The sequence below is a fragment of the Apaloderma vittatum genome, unplaced genomic scaffold (genome assembly GCF_000703405.1).
Source record: "Apaloderma vittatum isolate BGI_N311 unplaced genomic scaffold, ASM70340v1 scaffold32346, whole genome shotgun sequence".
Lineage (NCBI taxonomy): Eukaryota > Metazoa > Chordata > Aves > Trogoniformes > Trogonidae > Apaloderma > Apaloderma vittatum.
In genome coordinates this window covers 1-11,039 of record NW_009723898.1, presented here as the reverse complement: position 1 = coordinate 11,039, position 11,039 = coordinate 1, and the positions used below count along the sequence as shown (strand labels likewise).

The 11,039-nt window shown below is 49.4% G+C and overlaps 1 protein-coding gene across 1 annotated transcript; it reads right to left on the bottom strand.

Annotated features, from left to right (window-relative positions):
- Positions 1-7,475: 7,475 nt before the first annotated feature.
- LOC104276110 (galanin receptor type 2-like) lies at positions 7,476-10,174 on the bottom strand. Its single transcript, XM_009872287.1, has 2 exons — positions 9,801-10,174; positions 7,476-8,277 (listed from the first exon to the last, which is right to left on the bottom strand). Exons 1-2 carry the CDS (start codon positions 10,172-10,174, stop codon positions 7,476-7,478), a joined length of 1,176 nt encoding a protein of 391 aa, XP_009870589.1.
- Positions 10,175-11,039: the final 865 nt, after the last annotated feature.

Here is an 11,039-nt window from a genome sequence, read left to right as displayed (position 1 = left end):
TGTCGCCGCTGCCGCAAGCAGAGCTCCCTGTGGCGTGGGGCTGGGCAGAGGGTCACAAACCTTCTGCAGTGGCATGGACAGGTCCTGGGGAGAGCCTTCAGCCTGCTGCACATGGGCCCGGCGCAGGGCTTTGCGCGTACATATTCCTGAGTTGCATATTACCTCAGGTTCTGCCCCTCTAATTTTTGAAGTCTCTGTTGTGGACAAGTGTCTTCTCTTCCTGGCTTTTGGGCAAGAGCAGCTGGTGAGGTGGGTTGAGCACAGGGTGTAGTAATTCTGTTAATGGAGGATACTCCCTAATGGAAAATATTTCTCATCTGTCAGAGCTGTTGCCATGAATTGTTCACAATATATCGGACTGTTAGATGGCACTAAACAATTTGTGTTTAAATATGCCTTGAAATACATGCCTTTCTCTGGGAGCGCCTGATCCAGAATCCAGCCCACCAAATTGGAGCCTGATGAGTGAACTCCATTTGGATCCTTTTATTGATGCAGTGGTGCAAGTCAGTGTGAATTTTCAGGCAGTTGCAGCCCATGGAACAAATTCATGCCAGGACTGTAGGGCTGAAAGAATTGTTCCGACTCAGTCTTGCAGGGAGATTTAGTTGTGTCTGGAGGCTCCAGCTTGAGGAATGAATTTAACCATCACTGGCTTTCCAAGAAGAGGCAGGTCCCATGTCAACCTGTAGCCATTGAGATGAAGAGAAGGGCGAGTGGAAGACTGGTTTAAGGTGATGTGTAGGTGATGGTACTGGGGAGGGGACAAACTGTCCCCAGAATAGGCTGGGAGATGGGGATCAGCCTGCAAGTAACATAAAACAGTGCTCTGGCTGGGCTGATTTCTTGCAAAACCCAGGTAGCTCCTGGGTTCACTCAGCTATGCAGTTGTTACAGATAGACCTAATGAGTCCTGGCTCTTGCTAAAGCCTTGCACCGTATTTTTGACTTGAACAATAATTTTCTCTACCAAGAGGAGAAAATGAGCTCTTCTCTTCTTCCCTGCCTTGCCCTCAGCCTTTACTGCCCATTTTGTGCTGTCTCTTAGGCTACTTAGGCTGTGATGCTCTCTTGCTATACAGTAATTCCACCTTTATACCCGCTGCAGCCCCTCCACCCACCCACCCTGGAGGAAAGCTGAGTGGATTTGATCTACCCATAGTCCCCTCAAAGCCTGATGTTATATTCCCTGGCTTCAGTTCAAGACATGGCAGTCTGGGAACAGTTTGACTGTTTCTTCTGATGCTTTCAGGCTACATGGGGAAAAAAAAAAAAATGTTACTAACACAGGGTTATATATGTGGCAGTCATGTGGGCCTTGAAGCTAAAGCCCTGGTCATCCCCTGAGTGAAGTTCTGCAAAGAAATTATGCATCCACCCAGAAACCTCAAGCAGAATAACAACCCTAGTATCCCCAGCACAGCTTCTTTTTCCGTTGACTGGAGCATTATTCATCCAAATGAGATTATTTGTCTCTGTAAGTTGAATGCTCTTGGCCAGCAGGGAAGGATGGCCTTGCTGTAAAAGCAGATGGAGCCATTTATTTCTGCCTGAGTTGATACTCATTGCTCTGAAGGCACCTGAAAGCATTGTGACTCCTATCCTGAAGCCCAGACTACTTTATTTCAATGCCATGTCATGCTACAGGCTCCCTAATCACAGCATTTGCATAAGTAATATATTGGAAGGATTGAGAAATGGGCATGGGAGAACACAATCTGTCCCATGCAGGGGACAAGCTCCATGCTAAAGGGAGATGTTTGCCTTCCCATGTCTTTACTTACCCCAGCTGAAATCTCCAGGACTCACATCTCCTCCTTGGTTGTGTTAGTGTTGCACTTATTAAGGATGCTGCCAGGTCTCTGCACAAGTGACCCAGCTAAGTGATGGTGCATGTCTATGCCAACGTACTTGAATTAGTACCAGCCTCCGCCTGACATTAGGAGGGAGATGTGTAATTAAAATAATAACAAGCCATTCAGTATCTGTCAGGGAGAGCAAACTGTCTTTCATATGAGAAAAACACAGCATGTTAGTCTGCCCAAACCATCACAACACAAAGCAAAACCACAGATTTCCAGATTTCTACCTTGATCTAGTTTGAAACCATTACCCCTTGTCCTATCACTACATTCTCTGAGCAAGAGTCCCTCTGCTTCTTTCCTGTAGCCCCCTTTAAGTACAGGAATGCTGCTATAAGGTCTTCCCAGAGGCTCTTCTCCAGGTTGAACAACCACAGCTCGGTGTCACTGGCAAACTTGCTGAGGGTGCCCTCAATCCCCCTGTCCATGTCACCAACAAAGGTGTTAAACAGCCCTGGTCCCAATACAGACCCCTGAGAAACTGGTCTCTTGTCACTGGTCTCCCACTGGACATCAAACCATTCACCTCAACACTGTGAGTGCGACCATCCAGCTAATTCCTTATCCACCGAATGGTCCGTCTGTCAAATCCCTGTTTCTCCGATGTAGAGACAAGGATGGCATGTGGGACAGTGTCAAATGCTTTGCACAAGTCCAGGCTAGACGACCTTAAGAAAATTGCTCAGTCTCTTGCACAGCAGGAAGAAATGAGATCTGTTGAGACATTTACAACTGTAAAACATCTGTAAAACATCTGTAAATAGCTTGACCAACGCAATCTCCTTCCCAGCACTCCTGGGTGTCACAGCCTTCCAGAAAGCTGCGCACTGCAGAGCCTGCTGGGGGCCCGGGGTGCAGTCTGCTATGCTGGGTGTTACGGATCTCTCAAATTTACAGGACAACATACTCTGTGATTTAAACTTTATTTCAAGAGCTCTTTAAGAAATACAGCAAATGAACACAACAAACACAACAACAAACAGGGACTCAATCCTCTTTTGCCCAGACTGGTCATTCACATGAATTCACTTATTCATCATTCACAGAATCACAGAATGGTAAGGGTTGGAAGGAACCTCTAGAGATCATCTAGCCCAAGCCCCATGACAGAGCAAGTTTACCTTGAGCAAGTTGCACAGGATGGCATCCAGGTGCGTTTTGAGTATCTCCAGAGACAACTCATAAGGTTTCCTAACTTAAAACCCACAACCCTTAATATCGGGCATCTATGACTAAAACAAAAAGAATTAGTTCCCTAGCCTATGGTGAGTGTGCTCGTCCTCCCTCCTTGGTCGTGATGCAGGTGTCCCCTGCATCACACCTGGATGTATGAAAGCCTCAGCAATCCAGTTGCTGTTGTATCCACTTCAAAACTTTTTAGGCGAGCTGTTGTTTTATACCCTCCATCTTGGAGGTTTGTTCTACGCCATTGCCATAAGTCGATGGATTTGGAGGCAACTGCCAGATGAAAGATGGTGGCTGCAGGAGAGAATGGCTGCATCGTGGCCCTTTAGGTCTTCCTGGGCACCTGTCCTACCTGTGTGGTGCTCTCGCTTTGAACTAATGGTGCTGCTGCCAGCATCCATCAGGCATTAGCCTGAGCTGGGGTAGCTAAAACCTTTGCAGGCATGAACAGTCACAGGAGGGTGACTGCTGGCCACAGCCAGTGGCAGCCTCTGCCATGGAGGACACCTACCTAATGGCTGGGGCTTATGTGATGAGCTGGAGGACTGCAGGATGACGCCTGGCGCCAGGCATTCACCTTCCACTGCTCCTGCCGTGTCTCGGATAGCCAGACTCCTCCTGACAACGCTTGTCCTGAGCCCCTAGGTGGGTGCTGACCCTCACTGCAGTGCAGGGAAGCAGCTGGGAATGGGGCTGTTGTGCTTGACACTGGGTGACCCTGGCATGCCTTGCAGTGAAGGGCTTGTGGCTCTCAAGGCAGGAAACGTAGGTGCTTTCATATCCACTCCCAGCTCTTTCCACTGGTACTGGCTTCCTCAGAGCAATCTGTACCATTCCCCTCGGCTAGATTGCCAGCTTCTTCTCCCTTGGAGAGCTGCAAAACTCCCTGTGGGGCACAGGAATCTCCCAGAAATGAACAATTTGTTAAAGAGTGCCCGATTCTTTTGTGGGCTCCCTGCTGTTCGTAACACACCTTCCCTTACAGCTCACTGCTGCTGTGGTCTTCCCTTCTAGCTCAGGAGAGAAGAACCACTGTCTACTTCTTAAATTTCTTGTGCTCTCCCTGGCACAGGGCAGGAGGGACCCCTGCATCTCAAAGGCCACCAGTGGAAGCTGCTTTGTGCCTGGTTTGTTGTGCTCAGGTGGTGGTAGGTGATCATAGAATCACCATGGTTGGAAAAGACCTTCAAGATCATCAAGTCTGACTGTTATTTAACTCTAACAGGCCCACTTCTAAACCATGATATACCTGATGTACTTGGGCATGTAGATTTGAGACAGTGCCCTTCATATCCTATGTTGAAATTTGTTTTGGCTGACTGTGTGAGCCAAGGACAGCCCCCATGTGTGAGCAGCCAGATGCTGTGGCATTGCAGGAAAAGTGTGTGGGATGCCTGTTTGATGCGTGTCATTAAAACCTTGTGTCAGGATGGAGAGAGGTAGAACAAGCAAAAGCCTAAAAAAAAAATTCGATATGTGGTGGAAGATTGATGGAACTGTGTTCTGCTGCTGCTCTCCTTATTCTCTTGAGGCTGAAGTTTTCATATATGGCAGTCATAGCTGCAGTGCGGAGGTGATAGTTTTCTCCACCTCTAGTCAGTGAAACAAAGTCCATGGTCTTCAATTTACTGAAGGACATATCAGGCACTAAAAAAAAAAAAAAGAGAGAGAAATTGTGGTAGAAAAGATGAAGGAGCTCTTTGAGGGAAGGTTTCAAGAACTGTCAGTGGCTCAGGCATGCAGGGGCCTCTCCACAGATTTGCTCCCCATGGCCCTGGCCGCAGCTCATGTACACCAAGCCAACTACCCCTGATAATCAATAAAAATGAGAAAGCTGGTCAAGTCCTGTTATAACCCACTTGTTTGTGCTTTCCCCTAGGGCGTCATGCACAGGGGCTCTCCTTTGTGCTTTGGGCAGGCATCTAGTTTGATTTCTGTTGGGAATCCCAAAACAGAGATGCTTCTTGGAGCTCTGCTCACTTCAGATGTTCTACCCAGTCTTGTTCTCTGTCATCTTTAGAAAGAAAAACAAAAATAAGTGAAAACCAGTCAGAGCAAACAGCCAAACATAAAATGACTTATGGACTGTACGAAGTACATCATTAGGAACAGCCTTTTAAATCTCAGAGCTTGTTACTCTTCTCATTTATACTCTTCTCAACCAAATTCTGTTCCTGTTTTGTCTCTAATGGGCACTAACATGTTTTTCTATTTTCTTCATCTGAGTGTGCTGAAAAACCTTTCCTCTATTTGAGCAGACACAGGCCCGGGTTAACCATCTGGGTGCACTGTAAGTAGGAGACTGTTTTCTTCCCAGACAGGGTTGATACCTGGGGCTCCGACTCTGCCCATCCTACCTTGTCTCCTCCTGTCAACTCCCAGCTAACTTCCAGCACTGGCTTGACAGCCAAGTGTCTGAAATTGAACTCAGAGTGCACTCCCCAGGTCTATGCAGATGACAGGCTTAGGTGAGTGAGACCTAGGAACACAATGTTCTCTGGGGCTGGGGTGATAGAGTGAATCCCACAGGAGAACAAGGCCAAATAAATTCCTTTGGAAAATCTGTAGTCACATTTCTCTAGAGAGCAAGACATCTAAAATGCAGCTGCCACTCAGCACCTGCCTTCCTGTACTGATGTCTACGCCTGAAGCTCACCAGCATGTCTAAGTTCTTGTCTGACGGCTCCTGCACAGAAATTATCTTTTTTTTTTTTTTGACCCAGGAAAAGAGTTCTAATGAGAAAGCTCTAGGAGTAACTAGAGTTTTGCTGAAGGCCATAGCTATCAATATGATTCAACCAGAGAAAAATCAGATCTGGTTCCTTAATGATGAAGGTGAGGCATAGGTGTTTCATGATGACATGGAGCAGCTGGAGGCTATGTGGTTAGCTGCAGAACTTCACTAACACTATAATGAAGGGTGGGACGCAGAGGGACTGCGCTGGAGTTGTCTCCTGGAAAATTCATACATGTGTATGACCTCAGAGCTTGAATAGAAACAGTAGTCCTTGGTGATCAGCCAAAGGAGAGGCTGCCTGCTGTGCATCAGCTCCCCTTGTCTCAAAGCAGGCATCACAAATCATAGAACTCCTATCAGGAGCCCCACAGAGCCCCCATCTCTTCCCAAGGCCCTTTACAGCTTATCAGACTGGAAGGAGGCACATGGAAGGAGGCTCCAAGCGGAAAGGGAAGGGGAAGATCTTGTTTCGCTAGCAAGGGCTCAGTGGGACTAAAGAACCAGCCTCATGTGGCATCTGGTTCCCCTTCTCCTGAGCCCAAGGTTTCCTCTCCCTAGCTTGCTCCAGAGCTGAGTTTGGTGATGTTGATGCACCAGGCATGGTATGACTGGTGGACTTGTAAATCTTGGAGTGGCTACTGGTTTTCTGATGTTTTACAAGTATTGACCAAGTATTTCTGGGCTGGCGGGAGCTCTCTGTCACTGATTACAACTGCCTGGCAGAGGCACACCTGGCAGGAACCAAACCAGTAAGTAGTTTGTTTACAGCCCTCACCACGGGCTGAATTTACTACAGCAGCCAAGAGTGAATCCTGAGAGCCCTGTAACACCTTCAAACAGGCTGGAAGCTTTTCTCCAGCTTGTTAAGTCCAACTCTTTCATGAATGAAGGCTATTAAATCACTGTTCATCCCCTTTGCCTCACCAGAGAGACTTCAAAAAGCTGCCCTGGAGATGGAGGCCTGGGGAAGGATAGGAGAGTAATGTGTCCTTTACAGAGGGCAGAAGGTAAGACCTTGTACCAGGGGCAGGTGTTCCAACATGCATATCTGAGAAGCCTTCTTAAGAACCAGGGTGGGGACTTGCCAGAAGAACCTCTGACAGGGCGCTCCATTGCTGGAAATTCTCTGCACTGTCCTGTACCCATGTTGCTGGGCAAGGTACTGCCCTGGATACCTTGCTCTGCCAGTCAAATCTTGCTGCCTGGTTGGAGTGCAGGGTCTGTGGAACAGGGACCGCCTCTGCTCTGGATTCCTGCAGCACTGTGCATGTGTGGTGAGGGACTATAGCTGGGATTTGCAAGCTCTCCAGCAATGGAGCTGGTAGCAATGTTGCAGAAGTGACAGGGCTTCACCAGTGGGACTGGGAAGGCGTGCAGAGGATGTAGCAGGCTGGTTTTGAGACCCAGACACGTTTTACTCCATACAGGTCCCAGTTCTAGAGCTACCAGTTCTAGTTTGCCCACCTCTACAAGATTGGGATGTGTTGGAAAGGCAGGGTAGCAAGGAATTAGCAAGGAGAATTGGTTGGACTATATTGAGCACGGCAAGAAAGGAGTGCTAAGTTATCCGAGTTTTGACTGCCTAGGTGTTAGCCTTTCATGTGGAAGTGTCTTGTGCTTGTAGATTTTGGCTTCATAAAGCTTGGCTTGGTGAGTTGCCATCAGTCACAATGAGAAATATGTTCCTCAGGTCAAGCATTCCTTGGCTTCTCAGTCAGCTGGAGTGGCTCCTGGTTGAGAGCCTCTGGTAAGGATAAAGGAGAAAACAAATAAAGCGGATGTTGTTGTGGGACTGCCACAGAGGCTGGGTTCAGCTGGCACCTGTTATTCTCCTCATGCATGTGGGACACTTCGGTGGAGCCTGCCTCAAATCCAGGCACAATGTGGGCAGTGTGCATGACACGGACCTTGTTGCGGTGCTTTTTCCTCAAGAGACAGCTGAAAACTTTTTTGAAGCCCTTGCGGAAGTGCTTGGAGACCAGGGCATAGACAATGGGGTTGAGGCAGGAGTTGGCATAGGCCATGCAGTGGGAGAGCAGGCGGAAGGCATAGGTGGCCTGGTTGAAGGGAAAGTCTCCATAGAGGTATCGGAGGATGACTACGTGGTAGGGCAGCCAGCAGAGGCAGAAAAGGATGGTTACAATGATGATCATCTTGGTTACCTTCCGCTTGGCCTTCCTGGATTCTGATATGTCCTCCAGGGGGTCCACTGCTGTCCACAGATACTTGATGGTCCTGGTATAGGAGAGGCTGATGACTAGCACTGGGATGACGTAGCCGAAGGCAAATGTACTGGTGTCCATGACCTTGCGTCTCCATTCCTCCCAGCCAGGCATGCAGATGTAGCTGGACTCCCACTCAATCAGGTCATAGTAGCTTAGATAGGGCCCAGCAAAGACCACAGAGAGTCCCCAGATCACAGCCATGGCAGTCACTGCGTTGTGAGGGGTCCGCAGCTCCCGGGAGCGCAGCGGGTAGCAGATGGCCAGGTACCTGGAGGGAAGAGCAATGCAACCAGCACTGAGATTTCAGCCTAGCTCTTCCTGGCCACATAAACTCCAGGGACAAGAGAGTTTCCTTGATTCTCCTGAAGGTCCCTGAGCAGTGGTCCTACACACCCTCTTTGACATACAGTCCTGGGTAAAGCAGCTTTTCTCTTTCTAGAAAGCATGCTTCTCCTCCCCCAGGCTTAGGTTGGATCACCTCTCCTTACATGGTGGGATGGGTTACGTCCCTTGGGCTAGAGCCAGAGAACTAGAGCCAGCTGTGGGGACCATGCAGATATTCACTGCTTGGCAGAATTTATCCACGAGACGGAGGTCTGAAATGAGGATTCAAGACCTGGGGAAGCTTCACTGGGCACCAGGCATGCCCCACTGAGGGCATATTTCCAGCCTTCTCCATCTTTCAGATCAGGCTGGCCTGGGGGGACATTTTCTCACTGGAGCTGTGGCTGCCTCTACCTTGGTACCAAAGGAACCAGGTGACCCCTCTTTTAGCACTGTCTGCCTTCTCAGGCCAGCCCAAAGCAGGCAGTGGTGATCTGTCTGCTTTCTCCAGCGACAGCAGCCAGATACGGTAATAATCAGTTCTGCTTTCCCATCTGCAGGCAACATCATAGGGTGAAGCTGTAGATAGCTGTAGGGAGGGAAGGTAGTTTGGTGCTTGTGGGAGAGGAGCAGTTAGCACAGCCAGGAGTGCGACTGCTGCAGCCTCAGCCCACCAGCACCCGGGGAAGGATGCTCATGTGCTGTAAGGCCAGCAGAGCCAGTGGATGAAGCTGGTGAAGAGTCTCGAGAACGAGACTTATGAGGAGCAGCTGAGGGACTTGGGGTTGTTTAGCCTGGAGAAAAGACTGAAGGGAGACCTTCTTGCTCTCTACAACTACCTGAATGGAGGTTGTAGAGAAGTGGGTGTTGGTCTCTTCTCACAAGTTACAACCGATAGGACAAGAGGAAATGGCCTCACAATAAGCCAGGGGAGGTTGAGGTTAGACATTAGGAAAAACTTCTACACTGGAGGGATTATCAAAGACTGGAACAGGATGCCCAGGGAAGTGGTTGAATTGTCATCCCTGAGTGTTTTCAAAAAGCCATCTAGATATAGTGCTCAGGGACCTGCTTTAGAAGTGGACCTAGTAGAGTTAGACAGCAGTTGGACTTGATGATCTTAACGGTCTTTTCCAACCAAAACCAATTCTGTGATTCTACAAGAAGTGTAGTTGGTGTGAAGGGTCACGTGTGTGACAAGCCTCTTGTTGCTTGCTGGTCCTGTCATCCTGAAACCTGTCTGCAGCAATATGAGAATCACTCCATGTCACACTGAAATGCAGCTGTCTGGAAAACCTGGAAGTGCTGCTTGGGGCTGTTAGGACAAGGGAGACACAAGTGGTCCCCAAACTGCCCTTGACATGGACTGACACTGCTGGTGTTGGAACAAAATCTTGCCATGCCCTCACTCAGCACAGCTCCTCAGACTCCTCCTTCCCCAGCCCACGGGTGTCTTTAGACTGTTACCTGTCCACAGAGACGGCAGCCAGAGTGAAGCTGCTAGCGTACATGGTGAGGTAGATGAAGAAGTGGACAGCTTTGCAGATGAAGGAGCCGAAGACCCAGCCCTCAAGGGAGTAGATGGTGGCCTGGAAAGGCACGCAGAAGACAATGAAGAAGAAGTCAGCCAGGCTGAGGTTGAGGATGAAGAGGTTGGTAGTGCTGTGGCCCATCTGTCCGTTGCGCAGCAGCACTGCCAGCACCAGGCTATTGCCCACTGTGCCCAGGAGGAAGATGAGAGAGAAGACCACAGGAACAATGACACTGGCAGGGCTGAACTGGTAAACGTCGGAGGAGTTCCAGTATCCAACCAAGCTTGCGAAGTCCTCGTGCTCTGTCATTCTGTGTTACAGTGAGATGCTGGAGCCTGGAACAGCACAAGGAAAGGTGTGAGAGAGAGGAGAAACACTGCTTAGCCTATTAGCTTGGTTGATGGCCCTTTTGGATCACTGGAGATGAGGAACCCTGTTTTCAGCTCTGGGACCCACACACTTTTCAGGCAGGTTCCCCTGGATACTGCTGGCTGGAGGACAGGTGAGGTTAGGTTGGGGGTAAGGCATGCCCTGCTCCCTGCTCTTTTGATACCTGCTTAGCCAGAAACCAACTTCATGTTATCATCATCCACACAGACGGTGTCTGTGTTGCCTGGTAGAGTCTCTGGCTGCTCTACTCTGCATCCCACTCCCCTTCCTTCTCATTGCTAAGCATCCTTTCTTTGCTCTGTCTTGCAAGGCAGACAAGCTACTAGTCAGCCCTCCTTAAAGACTGCTCTAAAGATGCTCTGAGGGGCAAAACGGAGAGTGTGGACAGCAAGGTTCCTCTCCCACACTCACTACTCAGGGTTAGAAGGGAGACACAGGTGATGGGACAAAGGAGGCAGTATTCCAAAGGATGAGAATCTTCTCAGAGGCAAAGTTGGGACTCAAGTGACCTGATTTTATTAATCAGGGTTTGGTAAACAACTGGCAGGAGAGTGATTCCCAGGACCCATTAGGTGGGCATAACCAAAGGACCAACACAGAGCCTTGGTGGGGGCAGGCAGCAGGTCATGCCGGGGATGTGGATGAGCCAGCACAGCCAGATCCCGCGCCCGGGGAAGGCCAAGAAGGGCAGGAGACAGGGTAAGGGCTCTGACACTGCAGTGTTGGGGGGAGCAACGCAGAGCCTGGTGGTCTGGCCAGGCAGGAGCAGGGAGAGGAGAGGAGA